The sequence below is a fragment of the Trichoderma gamsii genome (assembly GCF_001481775.2).
Source record: "Trichoderma gamsii strain T6085 chromosome Unknown Scaffold_31.2, whole genome shotgun sequence".
Classification (NCBI taxonomy): domain Eukaryota; kingdom Fungi; phylum Ascomycota; class Sordariomycetes; order Hypocreales; family Hypocreaceae; genus Trichoderma; species Trichoderma gamsii.
In genome coordinates this window covers 54,819-73,581 of record NW_020171368.1, presented here as the reverse complement: position 1 = coordinate 73,581, position 18,763 = coordinate 54,819, and the positions used below count along the sequence as shown (strand labels likewise).

The 18,763-nt window shown below is 49.7% G+C and overlaps 7 protein-coding genes across 7 annotated transcripts; 4 read left to right on the top strand and 3 right to left on the bottom strand.

The window, feature by feature from the left end:
* Positions 1-52: 52 nt before the first annotated feature.
* On the bottom strand, positions 53-2,010 carry TGAM01_v207922 (cell division cycle 20-like protein 1, cofactor-APC complex; the record flags this gene model as incomplete). The annotated part of the gene is made up of 3 exons (XM_018805655.1): positions 53-1,422; positions 1,516-1,643; positions 1,706-2,010. 3 exons carry the CDS (start codon positions 2,008-2,010, stop codon positions 53-55), a joined length of 1,803 nt encoding a protein of 600 aa, XP_018661078.1.
* A 2,742-nt stretch (positions 2,011-4,752) lies between these two features.
* TGAM01_v207921 (hypothetical protein) lies at positions 4,753-6,105 on the bottom strand (the record flags this gene model as incomplete). The annotated part of the gene is made up of 2 exons (XM_018805654.2): positions 4,753-5,257; positions 5,330-6,105. 2 exons carry the CDS (start codon positions 6,103-6,105, stop codon positions 4,753-4,755), a joined length of 1,281 nt encoding a protein of 426 aa, XP_018661077.2.
* A 666-nt stretch (positions 6,106-6,771) lies between these two features.
* On the top strand, positions 6,772-7,405 carry TGAM01_v207920 (N-acetyltransferase 5; the record flags this gene model as incomplete). Its single annotated transcript, XM_018805653.1, has 2 exons — positions 6,772-6,940; positions 7,002-7,405. 2 exons carry the CDS (start codon positions 6,772-6,774, stop codon positions 7,403-7,405), a joined length of 573 nt encoding a protein of 190 aa, XP_018661076.1.
* Positions 7,406-11,242: 3,837 nt separating this feature from the next.
* Positions 11,243-14,055, bottom strand: TGAM01_v207919 (hypothetical protein; the record flags this gene model as incomplete). The annotated part of the gene is made up of 3 exons (XM_018805651.1): positions 11,243-12,284; positions 12,345-12,501; positions 12,555-14,055. The coding sequence occupies 3 exons, from the start codon at positions 14,053-14,055 to the stop codon at positions 11,243-11,245; spliced, it is 2,700 nt and encodes an 899-aa protein (XP_018661074.1).
* Positions 14,056-14,506: 451 nt separating this feature from the next.
* TGAM01_v207918 (hypothetical protein) lies at positions 14,507-14,949 on the top strand (the record flags this gene model as incomplete). The annotated part of the gene is made up of 3 exons (XM_024550207.1): positions 14,507-14,534; positions 14,594-14,737; positions 14,792-14,949. The coding sequence occupies 3 exons, from the start codon at positions 14,507-14,509 to the stop codon at positions 14,947-14,949; spliced, it is 330 nt and encodes a 109-aa protein (XP_024405038.1).
* Positions 14,950-15,609: 660 nt separating this feature from the next.
* On the top strand, positions 15,610-16,927 carry TGAM01_v207917 (hypothetical protein; the record flags this gene model as incomplete). The annotated part of the gene is made up of 2 exons (XM_018805649.1): positions 15,610-16,187; positions 16,270-16,927. 2 exons carry the CDS (start codon positions 15,610-15,612, stop codon positions 16,925-16,927), a joined length of 1,236 nt encoding a protein of 411 aa, XP_018661072.1.
* A 704-nt stretch (positions 16,928-17,631) lies between these two features.
* On the top strand, positions 17,632-18,667 carry TGAM01_v207916 (hypothetical protein; the record flags this gene model as incomplete). Its single annotated transcript, XM_024550206.1, has 2 exons — positions 17,632-18,322; positions 18,402-18,667. The coding sequence occupies 2 exons, from the start codon at positions 17,632-17,634 to the stop codon at positions 18,665-18,667; spliced, it is 957 nt and encodes a 318-aa protein (XP_024405037.1).
* Positions 18,668-18,763: the final 96 nt, after the last annotated feature.

Sequence of the window (18,763 nt, the reverse complement as noted above, 5' to 3'; positions counted from 1 at the left end):
TTCAAACAGATTGTCATGATCTCGTATGGCTTGATCAGCCAGATGTCAGATTTTATCGAATGATTCCCCAGTCGGCGAATTTACCGCTTCCTGTCTCACCATCTTCCCGGTTGCCTGGCCGTCGACCGAATGTGGACCAGAAACGCAGAGTCTCGTCGCCGGCTCCCGTCACGATAACGCGGCCATCAGGGCTCATTGCCAGATACAGAACACGGTAGGTGTGTCCGGTTAAGCTGGCCACTTGTGTCATGGACGGATACTTCCACACAACAATCTGATTCTGGCTATAGCCGTGAGTTGAGACGATCTCGTTGGAGTTTTTCGACCAAGCGAGGTTGCACACTTGGCTTCCGGTATCGATTTCGTTGACAACGGTTCCTTTGACGGTGTCGTGGAATATGATGCGGCGGTCAGCTGTACCGCCGCCAGAAGCAAGCAGGCCTCGCTGGTGTGGTGACCATGCAATGGCCTTGACGGCAGCATTGTGTTCAGAGAATTTCCAGAGGGGTGTATCTGAGAGTTTATCCCAGACCATGAGCTTGTTATCGTTGCCACCACTGGCCAGCTGGCCATCTTCGCAGTTCCATTTCAGACCACAAACCTCTTGCTTATGACCGACTAGCTTTTTGAGCCATTGGTCTGGTGCCCGGACGTCTCGGTGGTAAATGAGCCGGTCACGAGAGCCAGAGGTGAGTATATGCGAATTCCACGCCAAGGATCCAACGCGAGCCGTATGTCCAGTCATGGTTCTTAATCTTCTAGCTTTTTCCGCATCCCAGATCTGGACAAGGCCCTTTCCGGTTCCGATGGCGAGGTGTGTGCCCTTTTGTATCCATGATACGCTTGTTACGGTATCATCCTCCAAGGTACAGAGCTTGTTGACCTTGCTGGTCTGAGCATTCCACATGTAAACGCTAGATCCTAGCCCGACCCCTAGAACATTTGCACTTCCCCAGTCAACTAGATTGAGGTAGAAATCATCTGCGAGCTCAGGGGCATCGAGGACTTTGTAGGGGACTTTGCTGACTGCCCGAGGTTGCCGGCGCGGGCTCAAGAGCATCTGCTGGCTACCAAGACGCACAGGTGATAAACTGTAGATCTCTGCTCTCGTATCCAGATTCGGGCCATGCCGACTCTGGGGAGTTTTTGAGGGAGTGAGGTGGCCCACAGGGTGGCCGTGTTGACGGGGCGAGAGGTATGAGAAGAGGTTCTTATGGGGGGTTGATGGGGTCAATGAGGAAGGTAGAGTTACGACAGAGCTGTGGCTGGGAGGGGTGTGAGATCGTGTGCCATCCTGAACAGTGATATGTGATGCAGCGGGCAGGTTGCTGTCTGGTGATAAAGAGGGAGTGACTTGTGGCACTGATCCTTCAAACAGCTCCGCACGCAGTAACGTTGAGAATGTGCGATTGGCCTCCTCGGCTGTGAGTGAGTCAGTGACCATCGCTATTTATCGCTCTAACCTTTGCGGATGAAAGCATGAGAGGGGGCGATGAGAGGGGAGAATCGGCTTACTCTTCTGGAAGTGAAGTTCACCTTGTGGCGTCCTCTTCTTATGTCTTGAGGGAGTAGCGGGAGAAGCATCTTCATGTAGAAGACTGAAGCTGGCTTGTAAATCTTGGCCAGTGCGATTCGGGATGAATCTAGATTGCACAGTTAGAAGCCAATTCAGGCCATGATGGATGATCCAACGGGGGCAACCAACCGATCGACATTGATCCTCTGGCGTTTGCGAGACGGGCTTGCTTCGATAGTGCTTTCACGCTCGGGGCGTTGCAGTTCCCTCAAGAGGGCGCTGTCGACGGCGTCTACATCGAAAGCCGCGGGATGGGCGACATCGCTAGCCCGTGCTCTGGTTCGCATTCGTCGCATCGTGCCGCTGTTGCTCTCTGCATTTGGTTTTGCTTCCAGCCGGCTGCGTTCTGATACGGGAGGAGGCGTGGACATGCGAACGGTGTTGTTGGTGGATGGCTGCTTCGACTCGCCCATGGTTCTCTTGGAGGAACCCATGATATCGACGAATGGAGATGCCGCTGTGTGGTGCTTGAGTAAGCCTCAGGGCTTGCGGGCGTGGTCGTGATGGAAGACGCAGCTCCGTCGTGGGAAGTGCCCTCGGAGTTGCTGCTCGGATCGCAGGCTCTGCGGCGGGGCGGTTGCGGGTGAAGACAGAAATGATGCTGAGGCGAGTAAAATTATGTTGGGAGCAACCGAGAAGAGGGTGAGCGAGCGCGCATCCAGTCAGAGTGCGGGTGCAAGTCTTGTGTTCATCGAGCAGAGGCCACCGCGAGCGAGAGCGAGGGCGAGGGATAGAGGCAGAGAAAAAGAGGGCGGCTTGGCGACTATCGCCTGGGACGACTGGTGGATGCTTAATCAACGCCAATCGCACGGACGACAAGGCCCGAATACACACAAAAACTTAAGAAGACAAAAAGAAAGTTGAAAGACTATATGGCCCAGTGCAGTCAGTTGTTGGCGATTACTGGCACTTGCAGGCGCACAAGTTGTCGAGGGAGTGCAAAAGCGAAGGAGGCTGGTGGGTGAGGAAGACGGAAGATGGGCCTGTGGTTGAGACGGAAAGCTGCGAGAAGCTGCTGGAGGGAGGTTGAAGCCGCTGCGAAATGGCTGCGAGAGCTGGACTATGCCTAGTCGGGGGCGTCAACGTGCTAAAGGGGGGTGGAACAATAATATTAGCAGTGAGTGCTAGTGGGAAAACGCGGCGTGCGTGAACAACAACATTGGCCGCACACGCCAAAAGCGCTCTCACTGCTACCATTCGCCTGCAAAAGTAAACAATAAGAGCAGGGGCTCTTTTTCTTATATTGACCCTAAACTTTTCTTTCTCTGGCCTATTATGTTATCTCATACATTGGATGCCACAACCTTTCAATGATTCTGTCAATGAGATGAATGGATGAGTGAATGAATAAATGCATAAATGCATGCGTGCGTGCATGGTTACAATAAACACAATGGCACCCTGTTTCTTCTTTTCGTTTGTATCCTCTTTCGTCTTTACACTCCAGCCATACAAAATACGACGCGATGCGATGCATGTAATAGAGCTGGCATCTATACAATGAATCAGAATTATAAGATTCAGGTGCTCGTGTATACTAGCCACATTTGTTAGACCACAAAGTTCGAGGCTTCGAAATTCTTTAAGTAGGGCGGATCTACGGGCACTTCTACTATTATCCGCTAGACACAAAAAACTCAAATTCAACACTCGAGTTCAAGTGGCTCTAAGAACAGAATCATTGATACGTATTGAATCGTAAGAAGAAACGGCCTGCGGTAGCATCCACATGCGCGTGTCGTCCCGCACAGCACTATAAAGTGCCGGCTCAGGGACCTTTTACGTACCAGATGTATTGATATTAAAGTACTCACATAGGTACGGGGCAAATTGAAATCGTCTACAAGTGCACATATCACATCGAGTCAGATTAAAAAGACCGGCTGAAAGGGACCCTGGGCGCTTCGCCGCCAGTCGCAGCGTCGCCTTTCCGTCCTTGCATCCCGCCATGCGCTGTTATTGTTGCTGTGTTGTTTGTTTTGAATCTGATCAAGGAAACCCCCAAAACTGCGTGCACCTGCATATGGACGTGCAAGGTAAACATTATGGGGGTCTCCAGCAGGGGACGCGCCACTTTAGTGGCCAGATGCGGCGGGTTGGCTGCTAATGCCGGTCCTCTCTTGTCTGAAAGGAAAGCTGCGGCCAATCAGCGGCGCTTTCGCCTCTCCCTGGCCCTGGAACTTGTCCCCGCCGCCCAGTAAAGTGCGCAGTCGCGTTTTTTCGTGCCGGGCGACTTTGGACGCACCAGTTTCGCGTCAGCCATGCGTTGCGACTCGCTTTCGCTCTCTGACGTACGAGCACAGGCACCATTTTCGATGTAGTCTCGTGTTTCTTTCCATTTCCCCATGCCGCTGAGTAATCTGGTAGTCTAACAAGGTTGTCCCCATGGGCTTAGTGCCGGGACCATTTATAGCACTCGCTCGTGGTACTATATGGAGCTGGAGCCGGAGCTGGAGATGCTAACAAGGGGATGACGAAGTCAATAGGACAGTGGCAACAGTATATCAGTACAAAGTTGCAAATACCTTATACATCTTAAAAGGCTAAGACTTTGAAAGCCAAGACGCTCTTCTCAATGCTTTTCAGCATCTTAGAAAGGCTCCTGCTTACACAAAACAATCTACTTCAATGACTGTTTACAACTTTCGTCAGGAAATTGGTTTAGATCGCCTCGTGTTGAGTGTTGATGTTTACTATTAGTATATGTGTTTCCTTTCCAAGAAATTGATCCGTCAGATTTAGAAGCTTGAAGGAGAATCATTTAGTGCAAATTCTCGAAACATAGTTTCATTACCGACGCCCCTCGGCTGCTCGGGCATATTTGCGATCCAACTGTATCCACGTACCTTGGCAAACGGACTCCTTTTACACTTCTACGCCAAAAGCAAGAGTCTATTTTGTTACGCATTTGGTCATCGAGCCAGTCACGCCAGCCACTTACATGATCATAAACAAGGCCATTAATATTCTATCCATGAATCTGTCTATTGCGAAAATAACATTGGCAAAAAAGTAAAATAGGTAACAAAATTGGTGCCATTCGCTTATCAGTGCAGCCGCCGTCATCTCTATCCTGTCCCTCTTTATCAAAAACAAAAACAAAAGTCATAGCAGTGGTGGTAATAAACGCAGCAATAGGTAGCGATAGTGGTAGTGGTAGTAAAACAGAATAGTATTTACGCCTGAGATTCGGCCTGGGCCAGCAGCCGCTCTCTCCAGGAATTGCAGACATCCTCGAACCCGCCAATCACTTCTCCGCAGACGCTTGCACACTCCCTTTTCTCCAGCCGCTCGCCCCAGTTTCCTCTAGTCAGCCACTCCTCCCCTTGCTCTCTCAAGTCATCTTCCTTCCTGATTTCAGCAACGAGCTCCTTTGCGCTCTTCAGCCTGCGGCTGGCTGCGGCCGTTGTCTGGCGGGACATGTGCAGCGTATCCGAGAGATAGCTCAGCGACTGTATTAGTTCCGATGTGATGGAATGTAGCGCTGTGAGAGAGTTGAACGCCGACGTCGATGGCCGTGGCATGTCTTCTGTCAGAGATACGAGTAGCGGCTCAAGCGTTTCAATCGTTTCAGCGTCAGGTGCCGGTGCTAGCGGGGATAGCAAGGGAAAGGTGAGGTTGTGAAGTTGACGAGTCTGGTGTGCAAGATGCGTCGTCAACGCAGAGTGTGCTGTTATAAGTCTAACCAAATATCACAAGAGTTAGCGCTTGGATGCCTCTTTCATATGCGAGTTCAAGATGTTGTTAGCTCACCTCGAAGCGCTACCCTCAACGCTGGATTGCGATCCCAGGTCACGCAGCTCCTGTATTACCCGCTTCAGTACGTCGTCTGCTGTGCCTCCGTAGTTATCCGTCCCGCGAATGGTGAGGTTTTCGACAGCGTCAATCTTTGCCATCAGGCTGGGGGGTATGCCGGCAATGTCGAGGTCTGAGTCCGAGCCATAGTCACTGCCATCGTATAGACTGGTTTTTCTCTGGTGGCCCTTTGCACGAGGGGAGAGCAAGCTCGCCGCATCGCCTTCCTTCTTTCTTGCCTCATCATGAGTCGTTGCGCTTCGTGATGCGTCGTTGTTGTGTTCTGCCTGGCCTGTCGGTTCGGGATCGTAGTCGCCCTCTTCCCCTGAATCGGAAAATGCGTCCGCCAACTCATCAGCTAGGTTCCCCATTCCGTTGGCCCCTGATCCACCGCCGCCTAGGACTGAGAGATCGAGAGCATCATGGCTTGGGCTGTGATTGAACGAGGTTGCTGCATCTTGCGTGGAAGATCTCGAATACCGTCGAATTTGAGGGGAGCCCGCAAAGCTGTCGATTGCTGATGAGTTGCGAGAGTGTCGTGGAGTTCGCGGCGACCCGGGCATAATGGTTGAGCGCAGTTTTGCTGAACACAGTCCCCCGGAAAAGATGATGCGATGCTGTTTTCCAGTGTAATTTTGGTCTCTGTCGGTTTTCGTTGGTGGTTGAGGAACAAAATTTATTGCAACGCCAACTTTCTTACTGGTATCTGCTATGGGTAGGAGACCCCGAATCATCCAGATCCCACCAGGGTCGAGTACCAAGAACTAAAGATACGGTAAGCAGCTCCCTATCACGATAAGATAGGGGACTTTTCTAGTACCCTTTAGTACAATTAAAACCAAGGAAAATTGGCGGGGCCAAAGGTTCCGGGAAGGTATCCATCAACTTTCTAGCTTGCATGATTTCCCAGGCTTAGTTTGGCTGCTGCGGCGTGCAACAAAAAACAACACCCGCTTTGAGCGTGCGGCCTTTCACCAGTGAAGCTGCAGAGTGCAAGTACTACTAGTAAGATACAACTCACTCTCTATTCCTTTCATATACCGGTGGTTAATAAAGAGTTAAGAAATATCATTCAATTTTAACAATTCACTGTTTATTAGAACTGGTAAGAGCTATAGAGCTGTATTTCCTTCCTCTTTCCTTAGAATTGGATTATGTGGGCTTACAGTTTGACGAGGTTTCATCTCCATTCGCCAGCCTAAGCATTTCATGACCAGATACCTCTCAACAGCCACTCGGGAATCTCCACTAATACGAATCACTTATGTTAAGTCGCTCCACTGCTAGTGAAAATCATTAAAGTCATACTCCCTTGACAAAGGCAAACGGCCGGCGGTTGGGTCTTTATTCATTGGTGGGCTGTCTTGAAGTGAGAGCAAGGGCTCTTCCGAGCCAGCACGATGACCACATTCCGGCGCTTTCGACCAGATGATGTCAACAAGTTCTCGAAATGCAACCTGGATCCCTTAACAGAGACGTATGAGCTCAACTTCTATCTTCAGTACCACGCAAAATGGCCCTCTCTGTTTCAGGTATGCGAGGATTCAGAAGGAAATATTGTTGGATACAGTTCGTCGCCCCCTCCGCAAGCCACTCTCTCTCGATACTGATTTAATGTAACTGCTTAAAGTCATGGGAAAGGTTGAGTCATCGCCAGACGCATACAAATTCTCAGAGCATTATCTTCCCTGGCACGCCCATATCACAGCCCTGACTGTAGCTCCGGAAGCAAGAAGACAGGGCATTGGCAAAATCTTGGTCGAGCAGCTAGAAGCCGCAGCAGATACTCACAACACATGGTTTATGGACTTATTTGTTCGCAGCAGCAACGCAAAAGCCATAGCATTCTACAAAGAACTGGGCTATAGCGTCTTCCGTGTTGTCAAGGACTACTATGGCGAGCATGCCACGGATCCTGACAAGGACAGCGAAGATGCGTTTGACATGCGCAAGTCCATGAAGAGGGATGCAAAACACGAGCATGTCAGAGACGACGGCGAGCAGCACGAGGTCCACCCAGAGGATGTTTGGTGAGGTTTGTGGTTGTGGACAGCCCGAGCCGGGAATTTTCATACGCTGTGGAACTCGACAAAGAGCCTATGATCATTTGCGTCGATTCCATCTTTCAGCGAAGTAACTAGTCGCTACCACTTTGTTTGTTATTCCATACTTCTGCCACATAGGCCTGCAAAGATGGTAAAGAAAGACATCCATATACGAATAAGATAGATTTAGGTGTACCGCCTAAATTAGGAAGTATCTGGATCACCAGATGCTTGGTGAATAAAGTAGGGAAAAGTTATCCAACGCCTGGATTCTATCATCCAGCACTCCAGCTATAGCATGGGCTACTGCTGCCCCTGCTGCTGCCACTTCTACGTAGGCGTATTGGCCAGTTGTGGTATTGATATCCATCTTGATACGTGGACTGGCTGCCTTGAAACTGCAGCTGGCGTGCTGCATCACTTTTCTCTTAAAGCGGCTGCGCTAGTACCTGCAGTCCTTTGTACTCCGTACCTCCAAGGTACCAAAGTCGCCACCCGCCTGGCCCATGCTTCACAGTAGCCTCGAGCTGACACTGGCCTTGGACGGGCTGCCCTTCCCAGCAGCCTCTCGCATCCAGCTCATCCCTTCCTTTACAAAAACCAAGCCACAGCCGGACGAAGCACCTGGATTGTTTATTTTGTCCCAAACCCTCATCCGAAAAGCCAGCCTCGGGCGTTGTTCAGCTGCTGTTGTGCCCTCGCACGCTCACCCAACCCGCCTAATCATCGGCTTTCGCTGTCACAGTACATCTTTTCCCTGTGCTACCAAGTTTTTTTCTCCAGCCTTCCCTTCTACTTTCGCCAAGCAGAAGCGAACTGCCAAACCATCACCCAATTCCATCAGATTTCGTCGGCTGCTCACCTTTTTTTTTTCTTCTTCCCATCTCTAGTCATCCGGCAAACATGGCGACTACTTCAATGGATTACGAGGCCGCCAACGGCGATCGCTACGATGGTTCGTGTTCTTTGTTTCTGACGACGACGATGGCCATGGCGACGACTTGACGTCGACGCGTTTGTGCCGCGTGCCCTTGATTAATTGGCCCACAACTAACGCTTCATGGTTTTCATTAGACGAGCCTCCTCGTTACGAGCGTGACAACAGAAGCGCTTCTCCTCGACCGGCGCGCGACGACGCAGGCAGTCGTCGCCGATCCATGTCTCCCCCCGGAAATCCTGATATGTAAGCTTGACGACTATTCTCGCCTCGTTGTCGCACTGTTAACCTGAATTGCAGCAACATCAAGGATGCACCCGCCCCTAAGGAGGATGACGATGGTGCCATTAACCCCGGCTCTAACCTCTTTGTCACTGGTATCCATCCTCGTCTGTCTGAGGCTGAGGTCTCCAAGATGTTTGAAAAGTATGGCGAGGTTGAGAAGTGCCAAATCATGCGAGACCCTCACACCAAGGAGTCTCGTGGATTCGGATTCGTCAAAATGGTCACCTCCGAACAAGCTGAGGCCGCCAAGGAAGGCCTCCAGGGCGAGGTCATCGAAGGCCGCACTATGAGCATCGAAAAGGCCCGCCGCGCTCGTCCTCGCACGCCCACGCCCGGCAAGTACTTTGGGCCTCCGAAGAGAGGTAAGTTGAGACAATTCTTTCGGATGAAAATCAAACCCATCATTTGCGATACTGACATCTTTCTGTTAAAGACCCCCGCTCTCGCTTTGATGATCGCCGACGTGGCGGTTACGGAGGCGGCGGCGGCGGCGGTTATCGTGATGACTACCGATACCGTGGCAATGAGAGAGGCTACGACCGCAACTACGAGCGCGGATATGAGAGACGATATGAGGAGCGTGGAGCAGGCTACGACCGCAACTACCGAGATGAGCGACGATATGATGACCGTAACTACGCAGGCGGACGAGACTATGAGCGCAACTATGAACGCCGCGAGCGCGATGACAACTATGCTGGTCGCGAACGCAACAACTATTCGCGCGAAGAGCGTGGTGACCGTGGTGACCGAGGCGACCGCTACGGCGCTCGTGGCGGCAACAGCAGCGGCGGTGGATATGACCGCGATCGATACGAGCGCACCGGAGACCGCGATGGTGGTCGATCTCGTGAGCCAGCCGCCAGCAGTGGCCCAGCTTACACCGACTCTGCCTCACGACCTGAGGCACGCGAGTCGTATGGAGGTTCGAGCCGACACTAAACAATGCTCCTTGATCAAGTTTGCTAATTTTCACAGGCCCGGAATCGGCTATGCACTAGTAACGCCCGCGGTTTTCTGACTGCCCTTTCTCGATCTTTGGCGCAAACCGTCTTTTGACATTAATGGACTGCCTGTTGCTGCGTTTTCAATTTTTCCGGGTTTTTCTCATGTTGTGTTTTCTATTTTACTTTACTTTACTTGTCCTGTCCGCAGTCGTCAATCGACCTCCTGGGACCGCTGTGGACTCTTTCGTCAGAATCTACTCAATTAGGAGTTTCGTGCGATATGCGACTGCTAAGGGAGGGGAAACACTATCGGGTTTTCGGCCGTCGTCGCGGATATTTAAAATTTTCTTGCTGGTCGGTCTTGCGGCTACAGAGTTGCGTTTATGGGCAGCTTCCGGATCTTTGCAGAATCAAACACTTCATCACTCGTCACCTTGCGCTACTACATAAACAAAACCAACATTTTGATACCGTTTTAACAACACCACAGCCCAGCAAATATCAACCCAGGAGCCCTGATTTTCTTTCCTGACGAAGTGACGCCTTAATGGAACCAATAAATATCGGTCGTGCTTCAGATGTTTTCGACCATGCTCTGCAGCCAGCCATTTGTACCGTTTGTCAATAAGGCCTGAAGTCGACAAGCAACAAATTCGGGTTCAGATTAATATCAGCCGATAATGAACGCAATACGCCATGAGATTGCTAACTGCCACCTGATGAATCCAGTAGCCAACGTGTAAACTTTTTGTCATTTCTACGCCAGCCAGCAAAGTCCACCAATTTTCGCCGTAATCATCTACCGCCCTCTTGATACAACAAAATACATTTATTCTCAACTGTTTAGTAAGGCTTCGTGCACGCAAATTTAAATCTCCGATTTCCGGACAGTTCGCCCATCTTTGAGTTCGATAGATGGCTTTCTTCGCTCACACAACACACCCTTCGCAATTGTCTCGCCATTTCTTCTTGCTACACTGCATACCTACATCACGCACATTGCATCAGCCAAGACATGTTGGAACACTGAAGTTACGAAATCCTCAAACGAACTTGACGAGCGACTAAGAATAGTGTTCTTTTCTTTCATTATCTTGTCTACTTTCACCTTCTGACTGTCTATTGCGCGCTAGATTTCAACTTATTCAGCTACTAATTGAGCTTAGGACTGAGTAGGTATGTTTGCGTTATGACCATATGTTTATTACTCGGCAAAACTGAAAACGACAAGACGACAGCTTGGCACATAAGCCCTTATCAAACATCCTGTGTTTCGATAATACCTAGTCCTTGCCTAGTGATGAGGATTGCCCGACGAGGTCTCAGCTTCAGCTTGAGAGTCCTAGGCTTTCGCTGTCTTTGTACCCGACACTTCGATTCATCTGATCACAACGCCTTGCAACCCCTTGTGCTAACACGCATGAATCACGTCAAAATTTGGAACCTGTTGCTGGAATACATCGCGGTAAAAGTTCCATTTGACTGGATGCTGCTTAGTTTGAGAAATTCGTTTGCCATGCTATCTATTTCTGCCAAGGCACTCCCGTTCATCATCCTAGTAGAACGAGGAGGTATTCTAGTAGACTAGTCTTGGGATATCATTCGCGAAAAGAAAAAAAATGAATAAAACAATAAAAAAAATTTAGCATCATCATTCTCAAGTCTCCGTCGCTTCTCGATTGACATTTGCCCCTATTAACCAACCAACTCCAGAGACGAGCGTGCCAGTGGCTGCTTCCCTGAGCTGGTCCCTCTTCCTCACCCGCGGCGCCTCCTCAGACGGAGATGGTGAAGCCGGTGCTCTGGAGGTTGCGAGAGAAGGTAAATTAGACAGCTTGGTGAAATTTCGCGATGCCATGCTGGCGGTTGCTCGTGAGAGATCGAAAAGGGACATTGGCGCCTCTTCTGCCTGCCTAGAGGCAGCCGTGGCCGTCATGTTCCTTGCTGGCTGTAAGTTCTGCGGGGCTTGTGATTCAAACGCTCCCGGAACTTCTCCAACTCCGGCCCAGGAAGCTTCGGCGGCAGCCTCCTCGTTGATGGCGGAATCCAGCTGCTCTTCGCAGCGTCGGAAAGTTTTGAGGATCTCCTGAAGCTGAGAGGTGGGTGCGACACGTAGCGCGGTTGCGAGACACTCTATACGCTGCTCTAGGTGACGGATCTCGGGGTTGCCACTTGCAATACCTAGATGCGTTGGCAGCAACGTCCTCTCGGTTCGGATATACTGGCCTGCTTTTAGGGCTGCCTTCCAAGACCATTCGTCTTGGTCTCCATCAGAGCTGGGTGTTTCTAGACGACTAACAACGTAGGAGTAAGCCGTCTCAAAGTCATCTTCTCTTAGTGCTGCCTCTATGCATGAAGCAATGATCAGCTTCTCCGCACGATGAAGCTCCTTGCTATTGTCTCCTGTTTCTGAATCGAATTTGATGGAGCGGGCTTGTTGCGTTATACCGGCGCGAACCATGTTGGCGGCCATTTCCAGGAACTCGGGGAGACGTGTGTATGCCTTTGGGTTTTGCTCAAGGACTTTGTCGATGATTGATATTGGATCAGAGTGCACTCGAAGGACTACGGGCTTGAATGGCTCTCCTTGCTTGAGTGTAAGTCGATAATCACTCAAGGCATGCGTACATCGCAACAACGCTTCCACGCGCTTGGTAGCTGGATGCGTCTTGTCCAATGTCGCTGGGAACGAATGGATGCTTGAGAGGGTGTTAGTGAGATGGTTTGATTACAAAGTGAACAACGCCATAGAATCTTACATCTCATCACATTTCTTGAGCCCTCCTCTCGACCGGTTCGGGTTGGAAGCATTGTCAAAAGCGCGTAGTGCCGCTTGATATACTGTGTCTTGTATTATTTCCGCGGCAAGGGGCTTGCTGTGACCGTCCTCGTAGATGCTTTTGGCAAGGGCGTAACCTATAGCAAATTAGCAGGGCAAAAGACAAGGGATAATTTAGGGCATATCGTACGTGAGTTGGAGAGTAGAGCCTTGAGTATCTCCGTTTCGATAAACTCCGTAGACACCGTCCCAGCGATGCCTCTTATGGCTTCAGAACTGGCTGGTTGATCTCTACTTATACCCCACGTGTTCAACCATAGGATTTTGTCTCTCACTTGTGACCAGTATTGATCTTCGTCACCCTGTATTCGAGTGGACGCACTTCGAATAAGTTTGGCAATCTCGCCTTTTTGCTCGCGTTGGTCCTGAATAAAAGCCAAGTCTCCGGCCTTTCTGACAGAGTAAGGCACTCCGAAGCCGGTACAAATAGAAGCACTCATAATTAAAGCCAGCAGTAGGACCATTGCTGCCTCCGTGGGAGAAGTCAATGGGTTTGTTTCTCTAAGCAGATCGTTTCTCATATAGGTCGCAGTTTTCATGCCAAGGAATGACGACGCATCAAAGTCAGACATGTTAGGCAGTCTAGAAACTGCCATATCGAGGGTCGGGGAGATGTTGTCATGGCCAAGTAACGACATTATATGTGTCGTAATTTGATAGGCACCAGGTAATGCCTCCACCGTGGATTCGGAAATCAAATATGCAGATGCAAGTGCTGCTCGTGCATAGCCTTGGAGCAAGTACTGAAACTGAGATTCTGTCAGTTCTGAGCCGGTCGTTTCTCCTAAATCCAGGTCTTTTGGTCCTCCCCACTGCTCAGTTACAGCGACAGCAACTGTCCATGAAGTCACTGCTTGATCAGTGAGCCATTCCAGAAACTGCTCCCAGCCAGCAGAGAAGACGGCGTCGCTAACATTGTGATTGTCGTCATCGGTTGGTTTTGAACGCCAATGAATATGTCCCTGAAGCCATGGCCCGATGAGTCCTCTGATGTCACGGCCAATGAGGCCTTTCTCCCCTTCACGGCTGCCAGTCCTGGAAAGCAGATATAGCACTGCGGCTGGATCTGAGAGCTTCTGAAATTCGAGTAGAGAGTACGGAGGGTTCTCATCCGTATAATATTCCACGTTTCTCCTTACATATGGAACAACTGTTGAGGTTATCCAAGACCGAAGTTCTGGTGAGTGAGATGAAAAGGGAGTGAGCAGGCTGAGAACCTGTGATAAGAGCCCGGTTTCGCTGTCCATTCTATACGACCTCTGGATAAGAAAGGTGCTTATCGGGTCATTGTGAAAGTGACTGGGTGCGTCGGTGCACGTAAGTTGTTGAAGATGAAGCTTCCTTGCACGCTTAGAGACCTCATCCTCTGATAAGCCTTCAACTGGAGCTGTGTCTAACACGCCATCGGAGTATTCCTCGAGACTGTCCCTGGCCAGTGAGAGCAAGAAACCAACATAGATGGAAGGTTTAACGATCTCAGGAAGATATGTGAGAAGAATCCTCAACAACAGCTCCTTGTGCAGCACCTTGGTCTGCTGGCTGGACAAGCGGGCCAAGCTCTCGATATCTGCATGCGTAGCATAGTGAGCTGCGAGAAGCAGCACCTTTCCTGGAGAGAGTGAAGAAGTCATGCTGAAGCTGTTTTTTTTCCCACGCGCTAGGCTGCAGGTTATCCTGGCCTTGTGGCCGGTTTATAAGAGGGAATAAATCTCTTTTTCTTTAAAAAGAAAATTGATAGCTTGTTAATGACGCCGGCAGCTGCATAGGCTTGAGACTTGCTCGCTTCAAGTGTTGTTGATGCTGTCATCAGTGAGTGTCAGTGAGTGTTATTGAATTAGCGGGACTGCTCTGTCCCGATTCGCCAATGGGAGGCACTCCAGCTCAGTAGCGGGGCTACTTTAGTAACGGGGGCGCGCTGCTTATGCGTAAGTACCTAAGATTCTTAGGATTTTAGGTGCAAAGCTAAGTACACTTGTTAGCGCCTAGAGCAGCATTAATTCCCGATGCACCGAACCTTGACTGCCATCACTGGTTGATGCAAAAGAGTCCCTGGGCGTCGCAACACACACAACTCGGCACATCATGGCTTCAGGATATGGCATGCACGGCGGTACGGCCTCCGATTTGACGAGAATATTTTCTCTCGATACTGACTGACGGTGCTTCTAGGCGTTGGCCGCTGCTTTCCGTTCTGGCAGGAGGTCATGGCCTGCTATGTCGTCAACACCTCAGCCGAGGACGACTCGGGCAAGAAGAAGTGCTCGCCCGTGCTGGAAGACTACTACGAGTGCCTGCACCACAAGAAGGAGGTTGGTTGATGGAAGCAGAGCAGCCATGCTGGAAGGAGACGCAGCTAACGAAACACAGCATGCGAGAGCGCTGGCGTTACAAGCCGCATACGCCCGAGCTCAATCAGCAACCCCGCGAGACAATGCGCCGAGCGCAAGCCAGATACGGAATTTGGGGCTTCTAGGGAAGACAGAGGACACAAAAGCGGTGCTTGGGCAGGGAAATTGAAGCAATAGACGATTGAAGCGACGTGACGGAGTTTCGACCCTCTTCTACGTATCTACATACATATCCTTGATGCGCATAGATATCGCAGCAAGCCAAAAATACATATGAAATCAGACAAAACTGGACAGTATATGCGAGTTCTGAACGCTACGCTGTGTGCATATCGACGACACGTCATGTCTTGCTGGCTTGAGATTCTGCCAGTCTGTGCCGGAGGATAACATCAACAGCTGATCCGTATAACGAATTGACGTGTTTAATACTCAAAAGGAGAAAAAATTGATGACTGATGTCTATAGCTAAAGAATTATCTAGCTAACATATCAGGTAAAATGGTCGTCACTTTGTGTTATTCCACAAACCTGAGGATTGCAAACTGCTAAGCAGAGTATTTCTGCCACTTCCACGCAGCTGTTGACTTCCGTCTGTGGTATAATATACGTGCTGATAGAGCATTCAATCACTGAATGGAACGCCTCGGAGACTTTGCCATGTGGCATGTAGTAAATATATATCAGCTGAAATTTTTCCTGCTTCAAAAAATATAAACCCATTCAGAAAGATTGTGGTATTGACAGCTTCTCTCCTGTTACCACCCAGCTCAACATCCATCTATTCCTCCCCTAAGCTTTTCTTCTTCTGTACTGTTTTCCACAATAATAACAAACATGCCTTGTTTGCGAGGCATCGAGCTATCTGTCATCGTTCAACCAGACTCACTGCCTTTACCAGAATTTCCTCATCCTGACGCTTCTTCAATTCGCGTTGTATCTCTGGGAGAAAGGGGGCAGACAGAAGAAAATGAGTCGAGCCCTCATGGCTCAGACTCGGCCCGTATCCTGAAGTTAGCCTCAAGGGCCTCTGTCTACATACCTTCTACGCCAGGCTCTCAATTCTGGATACAGTACCGTATTCATCGCAGCCCAGAGCCTTCATTCTACCTCTTCCTCAAACTGTTCATGAATGGGCGTCATATCACCAGCTGTGGAATAAGTGATGCCGCATCAGGCACAATCAGTAGAGCTCTCTACGAGCCAAGCGACAGATGGCACTTGAAGCAAAATGGAACGATGCTGAAAAGAAGCGGAATTGAGTCGCGCTCTTTTTGCTTCTCTCCTGGCCCTGATGCCGCTGCTGCAGCTGAAGATGGAGGCGTTATCGAAGTCCAGGTTTTTCGGGCAAAGAGTCGCCGAAGGTGCACTCCCCAACTAGGTCCCCACCGTGATCAACAACAATATGGTGTTATGTATGTCGACCCTTGGGGTATAGAGAGAGGATTAAGAAGCCAGAAAGATGTTTGCGTGCTTATACTAATACTTAATCAACAGATCACCCTCAACAGGACTCCTTGAACATCCTGAAGATGCTGCTTACTATGAGTGGATTCTACACGATGCTGTAGAAGCACCATTTGCGAGATTCTATTTTCATTATCGGGCGTGGGCATATCTATGGGACCTCAATCTCGTTACAGATGACAGCAACTCTCCACTTCACAGCTCCAGATTGAGGGAACGGTCTGAAAGGAGCTTACCCAAGTCTTCTGACCGCGAGAGATCGCCATTGACAGATGAAGTAGAAGTTTTTGGCCAAGAATTGGACTTGAGGGGTTATGGTGAAGAAGCAAATGATACTCGACTTGTTGAATCAGAAATGGCCCACACTCGTTCTGATTGGCAAAACAATGCGCCGCCGTATGGAGATTTCAGATTCTCGAAGCCAATCAATCGCCTACCTTCTCACAGCCGAAGTCCTTCTCTTCACTCAGCAGCATCATTCAGGGAGATCCCACGCTCGGGTGACCCGTTCATCACATGCTTGCTGCCACCGGTCATGGAAGAAGAGGATTCATTTACGAGTCCCCACAGTCCTCCTGGATATGAAATGCCAACGGCATCTCCGGTTCATTCTTACCGTCGAGAGAATGCTCGTTCACGCGTTCGCAGGCCGCTACCAACAGTGAATGTAATGCCAAAACTGGAATGAAGGAGCTGAATTTTTGGCAGGCCGATATGTTCTTCCTCATATTGATGAGTTGGATAAGGGGTTGAGCAAGGGGGGGCTGGATGGTGATGTGTTGAATAGCCTGGGCAATAATTGAGGAAAAACACCTGTTGAGAGAGGCAACATGATGCTCACGCTTAAGAATGAGCCACAAGAGAAAAGTCGACTATTTCTAGATTAGTTCTTAGAAAACACACGGCCAAGTCTCATTTATTCACACAATGTTAAACGTCTTGATAGATATGACGAGACCGATTGCTGCAATATAAAACAAGAATGAATTACCATCTAGGAGAGCTCAGTAAGTACTAGTAGTCACATAGCAAGAAGTATAAATGCACCTAGAAAAACAAATCATAACGCTGTAAATAAAGTGCGCCATTGTAGTGGTTCACATCGAAGCTCCACGAAGGCCATCCTTGTTTTGTTCGTTCCATTTCATCAGCTGACGGCCAGCCGCTGCAATTACCCGCTCTTCAAACACTACTTTCCTCCAGTCATTCATTACTGCTTCTTCCATATCCCCCTTTCTATATTCCCATGTCCGTAACTACCACCGAAGCTTCCTCAAAAAGCCTTCTAAAAATTACTTCCCGCTTACTACCTCAACCACAACTAAAAGTCTACACAAATAGGGCCCCTTACAGATGCTTTTTACGACCTCACCAACAGTGTAGCCACATAACATGGGAGATTCAGCATGGATGCGTCTAATTCCAGGGCAGCGTTGTCGAACTCCAGTCTCCCCCTGGCTTCACTACGGCCAAACCGACAATGAAGATACCACCCCCCACGAAGCAGCAAATCTAAAGATCGCTCCACGGCCCTTGGCCGGCTTCAACCAATCCTCTACCGACTTTGCCAACGACATCCTCGTCAGAGAAGCAGACAGGTTACAGAATACCCCGTCAGTCGATGAAATGGCAGACATGCTACGGACCATCATCATGGTATCTCCAACACCACCAACATTGGATCCGCAGCATACGTCATATGTGCTTCATCTCATCGAAGGCTACAGCAAGCTCCGCAGCAAGCTATCGGTAAAGGAAAAGGAAGTTGCCCAGCTGAAAGAAAAGCAGCAAGAAGATACAGAAAACGGCAAGATGTTGCTTGCAGACTGGTCAGCCCAAGAGGCACGATATAGGGCAGAGATCAAGCGACTGGAACTGATTATCCAACAAGTGTCTGGGAAAGGCGTCGAGGCTGTTGCGCTGGCTCGATCTGGCAGCCTCATCAGGAAAGGCGGATCAGGCAGAGCACATACAGCAGAAACAGCGACCCCTGAGCAAGTGCCTGCAGAAGCGGATTTCTGCCAGGATGATTGCAAAAGTGCTTCTCCTTGCAAGGGCTCAGGCATCCAGGGCAGGCGAACCTGTGAGTTTGGAGATCCAACTTTATCCAAATTGGTTTTCACTGTGAGCTAATTAAGATGTTTCTTTCCAACTTGATTTAGCCATGTCTAGTGATGCCCTTGATATAACAGCCCGCCTCAATGCTAAAAACCAACTCTGGAGACATCGTTCCGAGAACAATCTTCGACAACTAAGCCGAAGGGTAAGAACCAGCCAGCGAGAGCATTATAATGGCCATCTTTTATCGCATTTAACGCCGTCTCACCTGCGCCTTAACTTGGACACTCCAGAGCCCGAACCAAAAGAAGAGTGTGACTTGGACGATGAGCAACGCTTGCATGAAAGCGATGTAGGCGATAACGAGTAGGCTGCAAAAAATCAGTTCAAGATTAGCCAGAGCGCAACCGAGTGAGCCGGCAACTCAGGGGCTATGTCGTTCGTCCTACTCAAAATGTCTACTCAA